The sequence below is a fragment of the Microcaecilia unicolor genome, chromosome 9 (assembly GCF_901765095.1).
Source record: "Microcaecilia unicolor chromosome 9, aMicUni1.1, whole genome shotgun sequence".
NCBI lineage: Eukaryota > Metazoa > Chordata > Amphibia > Gymnophiona > Siphonopidae > Microcaecilia > Microcaecilia unicolor.
This window is the reverse complement of record NC_044039.1, coordinates 223,312,501-223,332,368: the sequence shown is the minus strand read 5'-3', so window position 1 is coordinate 223,332,368 and position 19,868 is coordinate 223,312,501. Positions and strand designations below refer to the sequence as shown.

General features: G+C 47.2%; 1 protein-coding gene across 1 annotated transcript in view; it reads left to right on the top strand.

The window, feature by feature from the left end:
* LOC115477511 (steroid hormone receptor ERR2-like) overlaps window positions 1-19,868 on the top strand; it is a 48,775-nt gene that overhangs the window by 17,491 nt on the left and 11,416 nt on the right. The window contains 4 exon segments of the mRNA XM_030214434.1: window positions 1,273-1,389; window positions 11,425-11,509; window positions 15,754-15,779; window positions 17,916-18,077. Of these exon segments, the coding sequence (XP_030070294.1) occupies window positions 1,273-1,389; window positions 11,425-11,509; window positions 15,754-15,779; window positions 17,916-18,077 (390 nt within the window).

The window sequence follows — 19,868 nt, the reverse complement described above, 5'->3', positions numbered from 1 at the left end:
CTCTAATTTCCCTCTGCAGCTTATCCCGGGAACCCACCTTCTTAGGCTGGATCCTTTACCTCCCACAGCCTCAGATGACTTTCCACAACTCCAGAACGCTCTCCTCAGAGACTCTGGAACATTCTCTCTGATGACTCCAGCAATCCCCAACACAAACAAATCTTTTTCAGAGACGAGGGAACAGTAGAACTAGAGGACATGAATTAAGGTTTCAGGTTCATCTTCAGAATTAACATTAGTTTGGCAACACGGAGAGGGTCAAAGTACACACCACACAAGTGAAAAAACCAGAACAAAGAGCCTTCAAAATAGGGATTCGTCTTTAATTCATGAACCCAACAAGGGCCATGTTTCGGCCCATAGCACCTGCATCAGGGGGGTCATCTAAGGAAATACATTTTTCCATTTTTAGTGATAACACCAACTAGCTCAGTGGATCTCAGAACAATAAAACTGAAACACTTGGAGATTTTTATGGGCTTGGAAGGTTTCCTTCCATTTGCTTTTCTCGCATTAATGTTGAACATGTATATATAGTTTAAAGCTTAAATAAGAGTGAAGCATGTTGACAGATAAACACAAAGGATCCCTTCACAGTTTAAACTGGGCATAGAGCGCTGTAACCCGCACGGAGCAGCGGGTACAACTCTGGCCGCCTTGCTGGGCAGATGGACGGGTCATACTGATCTTTACTGGCCGTCATTTATTATGTTACTATGTATTAACAAAATACTGCGGCTACTTCTTGTGCTCCACCCTCTCCCAGTTTAGGAAAGTGCACGAACGTTTTGCAGAAATTAACGCACAGTAAGTGCAAACCCTGAGCGTTAAGTACAGGAGGTGGATGCGATGCATTTATCACCTTCCACAGACTGCTAGACCACTACTCCCTCAGTGTCCTTGTGACTAGCTACAACAGTGAGGGCACGCAGGAAAATACTGCGCACTGACTGCAAGGCGCAATCCACACCATTCCTCTCCTCAATTAATGTGCTGTCCTGCCAGTGGTTATGTGTTCATTTACATGCTAATTGCTTCATGCACTTCAGTAAAAAGCCCTTTAATCTCATCTCTCATTTTCCTGCCCTTTGTCAAGGGAGCTGATTATTCCTCAGTCTATATATCCAAATCTCAGATTACGTGGAACCAGAACATCCCCCCCCCCCCTTTTCCCACCTTGGTACTGAAGGACAGGGGAAGATGGCGCTGTGGTACTGGATTCTGCCTTTTGCTCTTAACCTGTGTCCTGTCTGTGCTCTTTACCCACTACAGGGAACATTGAGTACAGCTGTCCTGCCACCAATGAGTGTGAGATCACAAAACGCAGACGCAAGTCCTGCCAGGCCTGTCGCTTCACAAAATGTCTGAAAGTTGGCATGCTAAAAGAAGGTGAGAATATTCAGTGAAATCACAGCACCCTCCTGCCACCGTGTCAGCATGCAGACCCTCACAAGAAACAGTCCCTGCCAGGGACATCACAAAACATCCAGTCAAGTATATCACAGCTCCTGAAACAGATCCAGCCCAACCAGGGACTTCACATCCCCCAAAACACCCCCCTGAGTCAGTCATAAAATATTCACTAGAATGAGCTCAACCAGGGACCTCACTCCCCCCCTTCCCCAAACACTCCCCAGTCCTGAAACATTTCCCAGAACCGACCCAACCAGGGACTTCACATCCCCCAAAACACCCCCCTGAGTCAGTCATAAAATATTCACTAGAATGAGCTCAACCAGGGACCTCACTCCCCCCCTTCCCCAAACACTCCCCAGTCCTGAAACATTTCCCAGAACCGACCCAACCAGGGACTTCACATCCCCCAAAACACCCCCCAGAGTTAATCATAAAATATTCACTAGAATCAGCTCAACCAGGGACCTCACTCCCCCCTTCCCCAAACACTCCCCAATCCTGAAACATTTCCCAGAACCAACCCAACCAGGGACCTCACATCCCCCCCCCCCCCAAAAAAAAAACACTTCTCAGAGTCAGCCCCAGCCAGGGACTTCAAATCCTCCCAAACACTTCCCAGAACTGGACCCAGCCAGGGACACCATAGCCTCTGGGTCATTCACCAGAATCAGCCCAGCTAGGAACACCAGTTCCCTCAAGACACTCCTCAGAGCCCACCCCAGAAACAGAACCCACAACAACCTCTGAGACACTTACCTGGGTCAGTCTCAGTCATGGACAACAAACCCCCAGAATACTCACCAGACCTAGCCCAGCCCCCAAAACACTCATCAGAACCAACCCCTGCCAGTGTCACCAAACTTCCCATGACACTCCTCTAGAGTCAGCCTAGCAAGAGATGATACAACCATGGTCAGTCTCAGTCATGGACACCATAACCCCAAACTGGGGAACAACATTGACCCTCAGACATTCACCAGAGCTAACTCCAACTGAGCAGATGGCTCTTCCTCATCCTATACCGAATTGTTTTATCTTTCAAGTAGAATCCAATGACTATTAAACAAGTTGGTGTGGGTCACCGGGAAAATCCATCTCCTACGTTCTTCCTGGTACTGGGGAAGCAAAGAATCGGTTAAGAAATTGGTTGAAAAAATGGATGTGAGGACAGCACACATGTAGGGTTGAGTGAGACGGCCAGATAGATGAAGGAGGCTGGGATTGAGTTTTCCAGATCACATCAAGCACAGGCTTTAGTCCTCTTCACAGTGGATCTCCTAGGACCTGGTGGAGGATGGGATGCAGGGGTAGATTCAAGGGATATAGTTTTAAAGTATTTATTTATACAGATTTCTAACCCGCTTATCATTGAATTTGTGAGTAATAAACAAAAATCAGACATTGGCGCTGATTAAAAAAAACACCACCACAAAATCATAAATTAAATTTTTGAAAAGTATAAAAACAAAAACAGCAGAATATAAAAATGTAAAACACAATCTTAGGAAAAAAGGAAGTAAGGGTAAGGGGGGTTGTGGATTTGATATACCACCTTTCTGTGGTACACATCAAAGCGATTAACATACACATTATATGCAGGTACTTTCTCTGTCCCTAGTGGACTCAAAATCTAAGTTTTGTATTTCTGCAGATCTTTAGGGGGGGGGGGGAGGAATATTCAGCTGGTGTCAGTCAGTGTTTTTGTTTTATTTTTTTTAACACTGGCTGTCACCAGCTGATTTGTGACTGATTAGTCATTGATGCCAACCATCTGGTACCAGCATTGAAATCTGGGCAGTCGATAGCCTGCTAGGAATAACCTGAATACCACCATATTCAATGGCGGTCCCAAAATAGCTTTTATACTGTCCTAATTTAACTGTTTAGTTATCTGGCTACTGCTGCTGAGTATCAGTGGTGCCTGGGCAACTCCTGGTTCCCGCCATGACTCCACTCCCAAACCATCCCAGCACTAACCAGATAGAGCCGTGGTGGTCTTCCTGGATGTTTAATGGCAGTATCTGTTATTTGATGCTGAAAATCCGGGGATCTCTTGGTCAGTGGGAGATGGAGAAGGCTCCTAGCCGGTTATCTCTCCCTGAATATTTGCCTCTGAGTAACCAGGTTCCAACTGTAAGCAGAATGGAAAACTTGGAATTGTAGACTGGCCTATTAAAGACCTTAAAAAACTAGAAAATTCCTCCATGCCCTCAAGGTCATATATAAGAATCAGTGTCTGTCCATGAGCCAGAGGAAGAATGGAACTCATTAAAATAGATTACGGGGCTCATTTTTGAAAGAGAAAAATGTTTAAAAAGCAGCATTTGCACATTTTGCTTGCTATTTTCAAAACCTGTTTTGCAGACATTTGTCTATGCAGTTCATCTGCAGTGCGACCAAATCATGAGGAGGTCTTAGGGGTGTGTTGGAGCTGGGATTAGGGCGTTCCTAACATCTGGACATTTTTCTTCCATAATGGAACAAAACCAAAATGTCCAGGGCTACAATTTTAATGTTGTGGTTTAGGCCTTTTTTTTTTTAATCTTGACTAAGTCAGAAAATGATGCCCTAAATGACCAATGCAAGGATTAAGGCGTGACCCCTCTTACTCCCCCAGTGGTCACTGACCCCCTCTCAGTAGATACCAGCCTCTATGACAGCTTCAGATGTCATGACCAGTCCTGTTAGAGCAGCAAGCAGGTCCCTGGAGTTGAATAGTCGTCAGTGCAGTGCACTGTAGCATAGCCGCTGAGAGGGGGTGCAGGGGGGACAAAATTCCTTGGGCTTCCAAGGGGGGCCTGGCGCCGCAGTCCCACCCGCCCTTCGTCGACCGTTTGCCCCCTGCATTGAAATCGCAGTCTCACCTCCGTGAAAGCAGTGATGCAGGCAGCAGAACACCTCCCTTCGGCCCTCCTTCCCTCCCTGTGTCCCGCCCTCATCTGACGTAACTTCCACGAGGGCGGGATACAAGGAAGGAAGGAGGGCCGAAGGGAGGTGTTCTGCTGTCTGCAGCGCTGCTTTCATGGAGGTGAGACTGTGATTTCAATGCAGGGGGCCCGGCTCGGTGGCGGATGGAGAGGGGGAGGGGGAGTGGTGGCAGCAGCGACCTTGGGGGGGGGTGAAGGGGGAGTGGTGGTGGTGACCTCAGGGGGGGTGGAGGGGGAGCAGTGGCTGCGGCGATCTTGGGGTGGAGGGGGGACCTCGGGGGGGGGGGGGGGGGGGGGAGCGGCGGCGGCGACCTTGGGGAGTAGAGGGGGAGCAGTGGTGGCGGCGATCTTGGGGGCAGGGCAGCAAGGGCAGGAGGGGCGGGGCCCCGGGCCCGCCCAGTCTCTTGGCGGCCCTGCACTGTAGAGAAGGGAAAACAGGACCCATAATCCACTCCAACTGTTACACTTATAGCAAAAAGAATGAGCCCTGCAAAACCCACCAAGAACCTACTGTACTCACATATAGGTGACACCTGCAGCCATAAGGGTTATTCTGGTGGTGTATAGTTGGTTATAGTAGATTTTGGTGGTTTTTGGAAGGCTCACTATACAATATAAGTGGATAACGGTGAGGTGTGTACCTGGGAGCTTTTAGGTGAAATTCACTGCAGTACCCCTTAAGGATGTCCCATTGCTCTGCAGGGATGTCTGTCTGGCTAGTCTACTATGATACTGGCCCCCATATACATCCCAATGGCTTGATTTATGCACTTGGTTGGGTTTTTTTTTTTATGAAAATGGACCAAAAAGATAAATGCACACAGCACAAAAACATCTAGCAAGTGGCCATTTTCGTTTTGCTGTTTTGAAAAGCACTATATTCACCACTTGGATTCTGGCCATTTTGAGGAAAGGATCCAAAGTCAGACTTAGACGTCATACCGAAAATGGCCCTCTAAACCTCTCAAATTACTATCATAGGCCTTCAGGCTTTACTTAAGAATGTCAGAGCCAAATGCACAAAAGAAGTAGAAATTTACAGGTAGAAGGAATGAGAAACCACCAATACCAAAAGGGAAAAGAAGCAACAGAATTCACGAAAGAGGAACTAGATCAGAAAATAAGGAAAAACAAGTGGCAAGTTTTACTCCCGGAGCCATTCGTGGATCAACATGAGACACATGAACAGTTAAGAAAAGGCCAATTGAAACTTAAGGATGAGAGATTGATAGTTACAGCCAGTGGCGGCTCAACCATTAGACCACCTGAGGCAGAGGCCTTAGGCGGCACTCATTTGAAGCGGCATCTACCCCCACACCCGCCATGCTCTGGCATCGCCTCTCCCCGCCCTTCCTTCCCCAAATTTACCTTCTTTTCTTCCTTTCCAAAAGTCAGGGTGGCAGTGGTTTCCATACGCTGATCTACCGCCGGCCCCTTCTCTCTTAAAGACCCAGGGCTGGTCCAACCCACCTCTTAAAACTAAACTGTTGCTTAGGGCAGCAACTTCTGGGGCAGGAGGAGGGCAGTAAAGAGCAGCTACAGTGAAAGCAAAACAATAGTCCTGGCATCCAGACAAATGCAGAAGAACATCAACCAGAGTGGGAACAACCAAATGGCCCATTTACCGAGGAAAGTGGATTTTGCAAATTGTCCTCATTAGGTAAATAAAGTTTAACATTTAAATGTATGACGTCCAATTATGTATTTTGATTGGATTGTTCTAGGACACATGTTGGTAAGGCAATTATGACTATCAAAAGGGAGGTGCATAGGGACCTTCAAGTTAATTGATGGGGGGCACAAGACTGAAGATTTGTTTGGGGCAGCTAATACCCTGCTATAGAGGCAGGCATGGGAAGCAACTGCTTTCCCTGGGATTTGTAGTATGGAATGCTGCTACTATGTGGGGTTCTGCCTGGAATCTTGTTACTGTTTAGGATTCCGGAATGTTGCTACGATTAGAGATTCTGCATGGAATCTTGTCACTCTTTAGGATTCCAGAATCTTGCTGTTCTTTGGGGTTCTACATGGAATGTTGCTACTCTTTGAGATTCTGCATGGAATTTTGTCACTCTTTGGGATTCCGGAATCTTGCTATTCTTTGGGGTTCTACATGGAATGTTGCCACAATTTGGGTTTCTGCCAGGTACTTGTGACCTGGCTTGGCCACTGTTTGGAAAACAGGATACCGGGCTAGATGGACCATTGGTGTGACCCAGTATGGCTACTCTTGTTCTTATGTACAGCCCGCATCTCTGACATAGTTCCTGTTTCCTCAGAGGTGTGGTAGGTCACAGTAGAGTGAAGGGGCTGGGACGACGGCAGGACAGCATATGGGAACCGCTGCCACCCCGACTTTTAGAAATTCAGAAAAGAAGGGAAATTCGGGGAAGGAAGGAAGGGGGGAGATGTCAGAGTGGGGGAGGGGGAGGAAGGATCCGAGCCAAGCCGGGGATGGGGACAGGAGACCACCCCCTGCCTCAGGTGGTTACAGTCCAGGACAACGGGTTACGGACAAGATGGTTTGCTGCAAGCATTGAAAAAAAACTGGTGCAATACACATCTGTGGATTCTGTAAGAAATATCTGGAAACAGTCACTGATCTTGCTGCTGGCTGTGAAGTTTTGGCAGTACAAAGGTACCGTATCTCATCTGTTGGAAACTTTGTAAACATGACAACATCATTGTACTGGAAGAACACTGGGATCATGACCCAAAAAGAATTATAGTGAATGTTTATTAAAATTTGCTTAATCGCTTTTTTGACAGCATAAATCAAAGCTGTCAAAAATTAAGAAGAAAAGAATGCCATTGAAGAGGTTATGATCATAATAAGAAGTTAGATTTGAGGAAACCAGACAATGGTAAAATAGAAGAACCACCAGAACGACATTGATTGTAGAGGTGTCGGTTCCAAGCAGTTGCTTGGTGAATTGCGTGGAGAGAGAGAAGACCCTCAAGCACCAAGAAATGCAGTCCGAGACCAAGAATATGTGGCAGGAAGATTCAGAAATATGTCCCATCATTTTGGGAGCCACAGGCTTGATTAAACTGAATTTTCAAGCACACCTGGATAGGTTCCCTATTCATGTTACATCTCGTGAACTCCAGAAGTACTACAGCGAGTACTTTGAAAGACCGAGATCATACTTCACATACCCTAACTTAGGAGAGAGGGTCGTTACCGTCAGGGTATGCACAAAACTAACGCATTTGGAGACATTGCCCCCAAAAGAAAACAATTCCAAAGAAAAGATCCTGCAATGGACGAAGTACAATCCCTAGTTCTAGCTCTTAATGATGGTATCTGTAATGGTTCTGTCTATACTGTACTCAGATACAGACACCCTGTTGACCAGGGACAGACTCAGACCTGGACTGTAGGTGCAGCTCAACCAGTACAGGTTCAAGGTTCTGTTTATTTGATTAACTGCTTAAGGCAAAATCATCAATAAGATCACATAGAGGGGCATAATCAAACGGGGATGACCATCTCTAAGGGCGTTCCGGCAAAGGGGCGGGGAAACCCGTATTATCGAAACAAGATTGACGTCCATCTTTTGTTTTGATAATACGGTCGGGGACGCCCAAATCTCAATATTTAGGTCGACCTTAGAGATGGTCTTCCCCGGTTTTCGGCCATAATGGAAACTGAGGACACCCATCTCAAAAACGACCAAATCCAAGCCCTTTGGTTGTGGGAGGAGCCAGCATTCGTAGTGCACTGGTCATCCTCACATGCGAGGACACCAACCGGGCACCCTAGGGGGCACTGCAGTGGACTTCACAAATTGCTCCCAGGTGCATAGCTCCCTTACTTTGGGTGCTGAGCCCCCCAACCCCCCCCCCCCCCGCCTAAAACCCACTCCCCACAACTGTGCACCACTACCATAGCCCTTAGGGATGATGGGGGGCACCTACATGTGGGTACAGTGGGTTTCGGGTGGGTTTTGGAGGGCTCACATTTACCACCACAAGTGTAACAGGTGGGGGGGGGGGATGGGCCTGGGTCTGCCTGCCTGAAGTGCACTGCACCCACTAAAAACTGCTCCAGGGACCTGCATACTGCTGTGATGGAGCTGGGTATGACATTTGAGGCTGGCAGAGAGGCTGGAAAAAATGTTTTTTTTTTTTTTTAGGGTGGAAGGGGGTTGGTGACCACTGGGGGAGTAAGGGGAGGTCATCCCCAATTCCCTCCGGTGGTCATCTGGTCAGTTCGGGCACCTTTTCGAGGCTTGGCCGTGAAGAAAAAGGGACCAAGTACAGTCGACCAAATGCTCATGAGGGACGCCCTTCCTTTTTCCATTATCGGCCAAGGACGCCCATCTCTTAACTACGCCCCCGTCCCGCCTTCGGTACACTGCCGACACGCCCCTGTGAACTTTGGTCGTCCCCACAACAGAAAGCAGTTGAGGACGCAAAAAAATCGGCTTTCGATTATGCTGATTTGGGCGACCTCAGGAGAAGGACGCCCATCTCCCGATTTGTGTCAGAAGATGGGCGTCCTTCTCTTTTGAAAATAAGCTAGATAGGGGCCCTTTTACTAAGCCACTTAAGCGTCTACGTACGCCCAACACATGGTAGAATGGAGTTACCACCCGTCTACCGCATGGATCTTGTGGTAATTTCATTTTTGGCGCACGTCCGATATGCATGTTTGAAAAATATTTGTTTATTTTCGGGCACACATAACGGACGCACGCAGGTCATTACTGCCTTGATTCTTTACCCCTAGGTCAATGGTTGGCGGTAAGGTCTCAGAGCCAAAATGGACGCGCAGCAATTTTGATTTTGCCGGACGTCCATTTTCGGCAAAAAAGAGGCCTTTTTTACAGGCGCATGCCCAAAACCCGCGCCTGCACTACCGCAAGCCTTTTTCAGCACACCTTAGTAAAAGGACGCCATAGAAAAAAATTGTGATAGAAAAGCAATCGGAGTCTGAACTTCAGTCTGTTGATAACCGACAGCTCTCCAGCAGCCCTAGTCGGAAGGGCAGTTTCATACATTAAATGCTTTTCAGAGAAATTTTAAACAGTGAGGGGGAAGGTTCTGATCTTAATGGCAGAGGGACTGCGTTCCACAAAGCGGGCCAAATAATATTAAACACAGAGTTCCAAAATGGAGTCAATGAAACACGTTGGAAAGAGGAAAGAGCTAATAGATGCTGTTGACCCGAACACAGAGCTCTCACAGGGGTGTATGGTAACAGGTATAAAGAGAAAAAGTGAGGAGAGCCTGTGTGAAAAACTTTGTAAACCAACAATAAAATTTTGTACAAAATACGAGACTTTACTGGCAACCAAAAGGGGGTCACATGATCGTACTTCTTAGATTGAAATATCAATTTAACTACAACATTCTGTAGTAACAGTAGCCAACTGATCATAAAGAGCACGTTACGGTAGTCCAGGTGTGAATAATGATACAAAGGGCTTTCTGATGGAATAGATGCTGGACAGATCTTATCAGGCGCAATTTGAAAAAGACAATTGCTGACAACAGACCAAAGATGATCTCTAAAAGAACGTTTGCAATTGCATCCCATGCCTGGAGTGTCGTATCACCTAAGCTAACAGACTGCAGTATTGAAGGTGGTTGACCCCTATGAAAAAGTTGACATTTTGTTTTCTGGCTATCATAGTCCGTAACCCACAAGGCCCAGTAAGAAACAGAAGAGAATAGGGAGCCAGGAAAGAAACCAAACCCTCTCTCCGTCTCCTTAGAAGTTCATCACAGAATAGAGAAGTAAGCAGAGGGCCTGAGGGGGAAGGAGATGCATCTGGAGGAACCGTTGTAAGCAGAAGAAGTCCTGTAGAAGGGCAGCTCACACTTGCTCCACTGTGTAAAGTTCTAGACTTCCCTGCCCTCATTTTTGCTCACCACTGGCGATAGGCAGTGCCTTTCCTAAGTCTTTTCCAGCAGCTGCAGTTTATCTCAAAAAAAGTAAGGTCACAGTCTCAGAATAGCTAAAAAAAGAAGGTCATGAAGGGGGCACAAGGGCAATACAGATGTGACTGGAAACAGTAACGCTAGTCTGGAGTGAAGGCAGTAGACATTGGAAGCAGAAACACCAAGAACAGCAAAAGCCAAGATCGAAAAGCCAAGAGCAAAGTTGTGCTCCATGGCATCAGAGGCTGGGCAGCCTGCCAAAGATGGCCAACCACCTGACCTTTTATGGTTTATTAACAGTATGGACCACCGTTCTTGCAATGCAGAACAAGAAATGGAAAGGAGAAGAGGGAAAGGAATGCCTTGTTCAAAGTTAAAGGAGAGAAGGATTCAGGAATGTGTGTATCCAACCATCCATGTCTATTGTAAACCACTATCCCCTCCCCCCCCCAGTTCTATACATGGCGCTATGAGTTGTGTTGCCCAAATTTACGTGCCCAGTTTAGTTGTATAATGAGCCAATTAGTGCTGATAATTGGGTTCTAAATCAAGTATTGGTGCTAATTGGCATTAATTAAAATGTACGTGTGTATTTTTACACACCTGGACTTGCACATAAAATTTATGCATGAGTCCAAAAAGGGGGCATGACCATGGGAGGGTCATGGACAGATCAGGGGCGGTCCTTGAATTTACATGCAATGTTATAGAATAAAGGGGATCTGCGTTTAATTTAGGCGTGGGGATTTACACTAAAGTTTCGTTGATGTGAATGGTCTAACCTAAATGTAGTCGCTATTGTATAGATGGAGCCTAATTTTAAGAGATGTTTATAGAATAGCGGTACGTGTTATTTTTTTTGCCACCATTTATAGAATTTAGTGCAAAATGTTCTCTGGGCCAATACACACTCGGAAAAGGCTCTCTAGGTCATGGCTCACAGGGAAACAATCTCTCTGCCTGCACCCCAGTCCATAGAATCATAACAGGAAGGTATCCAGCCCCCTTTTCATCACGAATCACTTTCTGCTCCTTCACCTGTTCTGTGCCCCAGGTCTACAGGGAATGTTCCAGCAAAAGATAGTAAGTGGGGCACGATCTAAAGAAAGGCCAGAGGAGGTGAGGGTTTTGCTTCGGGATGGGTGAGATGGTGTTGTCCGTCCTCAGTACTTGTATTTCTCTTCCTCTGCAGGGGTGCGTCTGGATCGGGTTCGTGGTGGACGTCAGAAGTACAAGAGAAGGTTGGATTCCGAGAACAGCACATACTTGAGCTTACAGCTCCCACCTCCCTCCAAAAAGCCTTGTGAGTCCCAGCTCTGTCTTCATGGCTCTCCCACACTTTGAGATATCAGCCCACAGTTCCACTGCACCTGTCTATGGCTCCCATCTTTTCCCTCCCCCATCAAGCTCACAGAAGCCCAGAAGCAATGTAAGATCCATCTAATCTGCCCATTGTAACCTTCCTGTTACAATGTCTTGCAAGCCAGCTCAGTTCCTCACACCTAAGGTCACTTTGATATCTTGGATTTTTAAAAAATTCTATTGCTTATTTTGTATCCATCCCCCTAGTTGGTAGGCTGTTCTGTGTTTCCACCACCTTCTCTAGGAGACCGTTCTCATCTTCCACTACACCTTCAGTAAAGAAATATTTTCTAATGTTACTCCTGAGTCTATCACCATTGACCTCTTGGTCTAGAAATTCCTTGTTCATATTCTGAAGATATTTAAATATCTCTGTCACGCTCCCTGCCCTCCCCTTCTTTCCTCAAAGTATCTATTATACTTTCTTCTCTGAGTATCTCAAATTTAATGGCATTATGCTGACTCTTCCCAAATGGCTCCACCGCTGTTACTCTTTGCATCAGATCAAGCATCCCAATTAGAATTAGATATACAGTACCTCCTCCTCTCCTCCCCCCACCCCACGTTTGTCAGCTCTAGATCATTTACTCCATGAAGCAGCTATTTCTGGCACCTAGAAACTTAACCCTTTTGAGATGCCCTGATGAGATATTCACCTGGGCCCTCTGAGAGGAACAGTGCTGGAAAAACACTGGCTCACTAACGAGTTGGAATTACCGACCAATGCTCAACACTAACAGCATACAAATGATATGCCTGCTGTTAGTGTTGTGCATCAGTCACTAAAGGGGTCTGGGTGTTCCTGGTACATGCCCACAAGAGCTGTGCCACAGATCTTGTGCATATGGCCAGTACCTACACCCCTCCCAACCCCCCCCCCCAATCCCAAAGAATCCCCGGTGGACCCCTTCCCAACATGTAAAAATATCCCCGGTGGTCTGGCGGACCCCTTTCAACCCCCCTTCCCCCCCAAAAAAATTGGTCCAGTAGGCCCACAAACCCTACGTGGCGGGCTGGCCGGGCCAGACCCCCCCCCCCCCTAGTCACTGCTTGGCCCTGGTGGTGTAGTGGAATTCCCCTCAGACCCCCCCCCAGAACCCTACATATACCTTCACATTGATGGCAGGAGGACTGCCTTCTCCCCCTCTTCCTCTGTGCTTGCCCACTTCAAAATGGCAGTACCCAGCCCCTAATTGGTGCATCCTGGGATGCACTGGGAGGAGCCTAAGCACCATGCATCCTAGGATGCACCAGGCAGGAGCTGGGTGCTGCCATTTTGAAGTGGGCCGGCTCAGAGGCAGGAGGGAGGAGGCAGTCCTCCTGCCTCCAACATCAAGGTGTATGTAGGGGACAGGGGTGGAGGGGCTTAGTGGTGACTAGGTGGGTCTAGCCCATCTGGTTGGGTTGGTGGGCCTGCTGGACCACCATGGAAAATTCTTTGGGGAGGGTCGGGATTTGTGGAAGAGGGAGGTCAGGAAAGGGTCCACTGGACCACCAGGGAATTTAGCAAGGTTGTGAGGGTCCGGAAGGGGTCCACTGGACCACCGGGGATACCTTAAAGATTTGGGGACGGGGGTTGGGAGGTCCAGTCTGCTTGCACTGTATAGTGCAAACACACTGCTCCCCATAATGACAGCTCCAGACCTACTGTAAATTTGAGACATTAAAGGTAGATGCTCCTTTCTGAACGGTGCACGGAAACGTCTGTGCATTGTTTGGAATGCTCATTTTAATACTAATGAGCTTTTTGTAATACATTTGCATAGAGTTATCGGTAGCTGCTATGGCGAACAGTAAAAGGGATGCAGAATCCCTTTGTACATTAGATGCTAATTAATGTTTGCTTTAGACCATCTACAACTAGTCTAAAGCAAACATTGCAAGCACGGTAAGCTTTTTGCATCAGGGCCTCAGTCAATACTGGACTAATTGAAATTTCCCATGTTTGGTAGGCTGCCTAATTTCTGTTAGCATTTCACAATCTGTTTCATCATCTTGGTCAGGTACAGTGTAGTAAACCCCCACTGCTATACTCCTCCCTGTCAAATATTGGCATACAGTAACGCAATTCCTGGCAGATTTCTATGTGTGGTGAGAAACCCAGCTTCAAGGGGAGTGTTCATGGGGAGAGAGGGTCAACCCAGCCCGGGAGTGGAACAGGGAAGACCTGTTCAATGCCAGAGACAGCTGCCCAGGGAAGTGACTCTCTGGAGACGAGGACAGATAGGAAGCTCTGGTTTGGAGTTTGTTCAGCAGCTGAGGGAAAGCTCAGCTGGGGCAGCTTTGGATTATTTTCACCCTACGGGATAGTTATTGGACTGGTGGAGTTGTAAATATGTACATACCATAGAAATTACAAATGGACTATTGAATTTACACCGAAGTCTTATCTGGTTGGGTACAAATTGACTTGATGGATACCTAAAGAACTGTTAGTCTCCAGAATGTACCTGAAGTCTGGATGAACTGCTTGTTGCAGAGTTTAAGTAAAGTTTGTATTTGGTTTATAAAACCTGGACTGGAGTGTTTCCTTGCATCAGAGTGAAGTTTATTTATTCCCAGATTAACACAGAGAGCAAAGTAAAGTAAATCCTGGTTTACCACCCTACGGCTTACCGGATTTTATCTGGCCCTGGCCTGTGCCCAGCTCAAGAGAAAGTAAAATTGATAGTTTGTGGCCCAGGTCAAGCGTGCCCAACCCTGAGAGGTAGTCGGTGCCCAAGGATGTTGGTGTGGGAGTGAGACCTGGGTTACGACACCTTCAGCAATTTTAAGCAAAAAAGATTTAATGGAAGACTCCAAACCTTTAATGGCTTCCCATAGAGACTCCAGGGTCACAACGGCTGAGTTCGCTGACCGTTTCAATGGAACAATAGTGCTTCCAAGCTCAGCCCCTGTTCTTCCTGCAGACATCAGTCATGGGGTTCAGCTTGCTGCTGGAGCTCCTTCAGCGCCCTGAGCCATTTCTGGGGTTTCCTCCCTTGCTAGCATAGCCACAGTACTTACAGCAGCAACAACAGATCGCAGTGGAGCCATCTTCAATTCTGGGCTTAACGATACTCCTTCCTCACTTCGCCCCAATGATATGAAATTGTTTCTCAAAATTATCCACATATAAATTTGCCACTGAGGGGGCCATAGTCACCCCCACGGCTGTTCCTTTTATCTGCTGATAAAAATTTACATTACATTACATTTATTCTTATAGTTTGCAACTCAAGGCCACGGGGGGGGGGGGGGGGGGGGGGGGGGGAGGGGCAGGGGGGAAAATTCCCCGGGCCCGGCCTTGGCAAGCTTCTTCCTGCCTGCCTGCTGGGTCTGTCCTCTTCTGCTCCTGCATGCCGCCAAGGACCCGGATGATTGCATTAGCTCCCAGCACGGACAGAAGCAGGAGAGGACAGACCATGGGAGCAGACAGGCAGACAGAGTTTTGCCAGTGCTGAGTCCCTGCTTGGAGGCAGAGACAGAAAGGTAAGGGGACGGGTGGGAAAGAGTGGCGGCATGAGTGTGGGGGAGGGGGGCAGCATGTGGCGGTTCAGTTCTGTCCCAGGCCTGGTTGTGTCTCTTGGCGGCCTTGCCGCAACTACCAGTAAGTTTCATGCGGATTACAAGTTTAAGAAATCCAATAGATATCATGGAGAATTACAATAACATATAAATAGTACCTAAAGTCATAGTCATACAAAAAAAATTCTTAAACAGAAAAGTTTTAAGAAGTTTTCTGAATAATTGATAACCAGTCAAAGTCCTTATTTGGACTGGTAACAAATTCCATGTACGAGCAGCCAGAAAAGCAAAAGTAGAAGACAATAACTGTTTAAACGAACATTCTTAACACTAGAATATAGAGTGTAAAAGCCTCAGAACCCCAGCGTCACTTTATTGTTAGTGATTAGGATTTCACAGGTAATCACTTCAATGGCATAAAAAATCCCTTATTTTCTTACCCCAATTACTCTATCTTATCTACCCATGAGGTCCATTTACAAAGCCATGGTAAAAGTAGCCTGCGTTAGTGTAGGTGCATCTTTTCAGTGTGCACTGGGCCAGTTTTTACTGCAACTGGGAAAAAAGCCATTTTTTAAGGGGCTGGGAAATGGGAGTGCGCAAAGATTAAAACTAGCGCAGGCCTATTTATGGCTTGAGCCTTTTCCACCAGCCATTGACTTAGTGGTAAGGGCTCACGTGATTTTAGCTAGTATTTTAACTCTTGAGTGGCAATTATTTTTAGGATCTCCCTTAATATATTTTAGAAGTTAAAATGTTTTTGAGAGTGACCTTTGAACCCCGTTGGAGCTGTTTAAATCAGCAGCCCTGAGAGAACTGTTAGAGCTGCTGCCAGAGTGATCTGCTCGACAATGCTGTGCTGCTGCCCAGTGGTGTAGGAAGGGGGGGCGGGAGGGGCGGTCCGCCCCGGGTGCACGCGCTCGGGGGGTGCCGGCCCCGCTGGTTCCCTGCTCCCTCTGCCCCGGAACAGGTTACTTCCTGTTCCGGGGCACAGAGAGCAGGGATCCAGCGGGGCCGACGCAGCTCCGAGTGACGTGCACTCGGGGCGGATCGGCCCTCCCGCAGGTAAGAATGCGGTCCGGGGGGGGGGGGGGGGCGCCGCAGGGGGGGTGCACCGTGCTGCAACCGGGGGGGGGGGGGGTGCGCAGTGGCAACCTGCCCCGGATGCCATTAGCCCTCGCTACGGCACTGCTGCTGCCATTCTTTGGAGAGAGCGGCTCAGATAAGTACATAAGTAATGCCACACTGGGAAAAGACCAAGGGTCCATCGAGCCCAGCATCCTGTCCACGACAGCGGCCAATCCAGGCCAAGGGTACCTGGCAAGCTTCCCAAACGTACAAACATTCTATACATGCTATTGCTGGAATTGTGGATTTTTCCCAAGTTCATTTAGTAGCGGTTTATGGACTTGTCCTTTAGGAAACCGTCCAACCCCTTTTTAAACTCTGCCAAGCTAACCGCCTTCACCACGTTCTCCGGCAACGAATTCCAGAGTTTAATTACGCGTTGGGTGAAGAAACATTTTCTCCGATTTGTTTTAAATTTACTACACTGTAGTTTCATCGCATGCCCCCTAGTCCTAGTATTTTTGGAAAGCGTGAACAGATGCTTCACATCCACCTGTTCCACTCCACTCATTATTTTATATACCTCTATCATGTCTCCCCTCGACCGGGTTTACTTGTTACCCGTCTGTATCCTGTGGTCTCAGTTAAAGCTCTATTTTTGATGCTTTATTCATTACAAAGCCGTTTAGACTCTATGTGCGTACAGCGCTTGCCAGAATGAGACTACCGCCAGGCTACTGCACTCCCCTAGTGGTAATTTCAGATTTGGCATGCGCCCATAATGCCTGGATGATTTATTTATTTATTTCCTCCCACCCACGGCCTTTCTGGTGGTAATCGGCGCATGCCGACTGGTCACTACGCGTGAGCCCTTACCGCTAGATCAATGGGTGGCGTTAAGGGCTCAGGCCAGTTTTAGGTGCGCGCTGGTTTCAGTTTTACTGCAGACTCTTTTCCTGTCCCGTAAAAAAAAAGCCTTTTTTTGCAGACGCGGTAAAAACTGGCCCGGCAGGCGCCAAAACACACACCTATGTTACAATTTTTGTTTATTTATTTATTATTTGAATATAACAATTGAATTCCATGTCCATGTTTTGGTGTATTTTTAAGTTATTTTGGTTTTATGATTCAGTCTCTATTTGTATGATTTATACTAACATGTTTTTATCTTTATTTTATTATTAGTTGTTTTGAGCTTCTGACACATTTGGGTGAAACACACTTGTGTTAGGCTTTTCTGTTTGCATTTTATCTACTATAGTGAATAAACACTAGGATAAAGATTTCCTGCCTGATCTGCTGTTTTCTTCCACCACTTTGGTTCTTGCGGATCATCTGCCCTCTTAGTTTCTTTGGATTTTTATCCCGCCTAACCATAAGAACATATGAGTAGCCATACTGGGTCAGACCAATGGTCCAGCTAGCCCAGTATCCTGTTTTCCAAACAGTGGCCAAGCCAGGTCACAAGTACCTGTCAGAAACCCAAATTGTGGCACATCCAAGCTTCCCAATGTATTAATTATTTAATATACCACCCATCGAGAGCTTCTGAGCAGTTTACAATCAGTACATATTCTTTCAAGAATGTAAAGCGGTGAGAAGGAACAGAGGAAAGGGTTAGAGAAGAGAGGAAGCTGAATGCTGAGAGTCCGAGGGCTACATAAACATATAAACTCAACTCACTAATACCTGCATTTCAGAGCTCAGCTTTCCAGCATCTATAAAACTCTTCCTTCCACTTTGCAGTAACCAAGATCGTCTCCCACCTGCTGGTGGCCGAGCCGGAAAAGATTTACGCCATGGCTGACCCAAGCATGCCGGAGAGCGACATCAAAGCACTGACGACCCTGTGTGACCTGGCAGACCGTGAGCTGGTGGTGATCATAGGATGGGCAAAACACATCCCAGGTAAGGGAGAAGAACTCAGAGCCCTCATAGCTTCCTGGCCATCAAACTCCCCCCTCCCCCAAACACCTTCCTTTCTCTTTTGATCTCTTTACTCTTCAACAATCCCTCCCCTCCCCTCCATCTCTCTCTTTCTCGTTGCTCTCCCCTCTCCTGATTAGTTTACTGCAGGCTCTAGACTTCACTAGCTGCCTCCTGAGTCAGCTCCATGGTTAAGTTCGCTGCATATTTTCCTCTGTCCTGAACTTCAGAGTGGTCGGACCCCACCCAGCATGTGCAGCCTTCAGAGCAGGGAAATCCAGACAGCTCAGTTCTTTGAAGGCATTAGGGGAGGTGTTTGTGGTGAAGGTACAGATCTGAAATATATAGTGGAATATGTCCCCCCTGCGCACCACCCTCAGAAGCCCATCTTCAGAGGGTGGTGTGCAATCCCAATTACAGGAATGCAGGAAGCTTGTAACCCAGAAGCTGCAGAGAATAGGTAATGCAGGGGTCTATGAGAACATGCGAGTCTTGCAGGCACAGGTCAGAGAGATGGGACTGAACAGGTCCTGGAGGAGCAACAGAAAGAAAGAAGAAAATGTCATACAAAAGAAATGAAGGCAGATAAAAACCGAATGGCTTACCTAGGCTGACTATCTACTTTCCCTTTCAGATCCTATGTAATTGTCACATACAGTCTTCAGACGCAGGCTTTGTCTCCACCACTTCCACCAGGAAGACCATTCCACGAATTCACAACCCTTTCCATGAAGAACTATATTTATTTAAATGGATTTATTATCCACCCATTCAAACGTCTTGGCGGAGTACAATAAAAATATACCAACACATACCCCCATAACCCAACTGATAACCCAATCAAATTCCTAAGTCTTCAAGAAAACTCCTTACAGAACAACAAAGTCTTCAACTGTTTTTTAAACACAGAAAGTGAAGGTGCTTGTGCTGGGCAAGGGGAAGAGCATTCCACAGACTAGGGCCCACAACAAGGAACACACGCGAATGAATTTCATGAAGATGAACCTGGTGAAATGAAGGAACAATCAATAGACCCTGTCTCTGGGATCTCAAAGCATGTCCAGGACAATATGCCTGCAAACTGTGTGCCAAGGCCAGGGGAGCATCATCGTGCCTTAAAACCGATATACTCATATCACCCCTCTCCTCAGGTCACTCCACTGGCTTCCAATCAGATACCGCATTCAATTCAAGCTTCTCCTTCTTACCTACAAAGGCACTCAGTCTGCTGCCCCTCACTACCTTTCTACCCTCATCTCCCCTTACGTTCCCGCCCATAACCTCTGTTCACAGGACAAATCCCTCCTCTCTGTACCCTTCTCCATCACCGCCAACTCCAGGCTCCGTTCATTCTGCCTCGCCTCACCCTATGCTTGGAACAACCTTCCTGAGCCCTTACGCCAAGCCCCCTCCCTGCCCATCTTCAAGTCTTTGCTTAAAGCCCACCTCTTCAGTGCTGCGTTCGGCACCTAACTCTTACCATTCAGTAAATCCAGACTGCCCCAATTTGACTGCCCCTATCGGACTGACCGTTCACTTGTCTCTTAGATTGTAAGCTCTTTGAGCAGGGACCGTCCCTCTATGTTAAATTGTACAGTGCTGCATAACCCTAGTAGTGCTTTAGAAATGTTAAGTAGTAGTAGTAGTAGTAGTAAAAGCCAACATAAGGATCTTAAATTCAATGTGCCACACAATGGGCAAAAAATGCAAACCCTGCGACTGAGGTGTAATGTGCTCTACCTTACTAACACCTGTAAGCAACCAGGCTGCAGA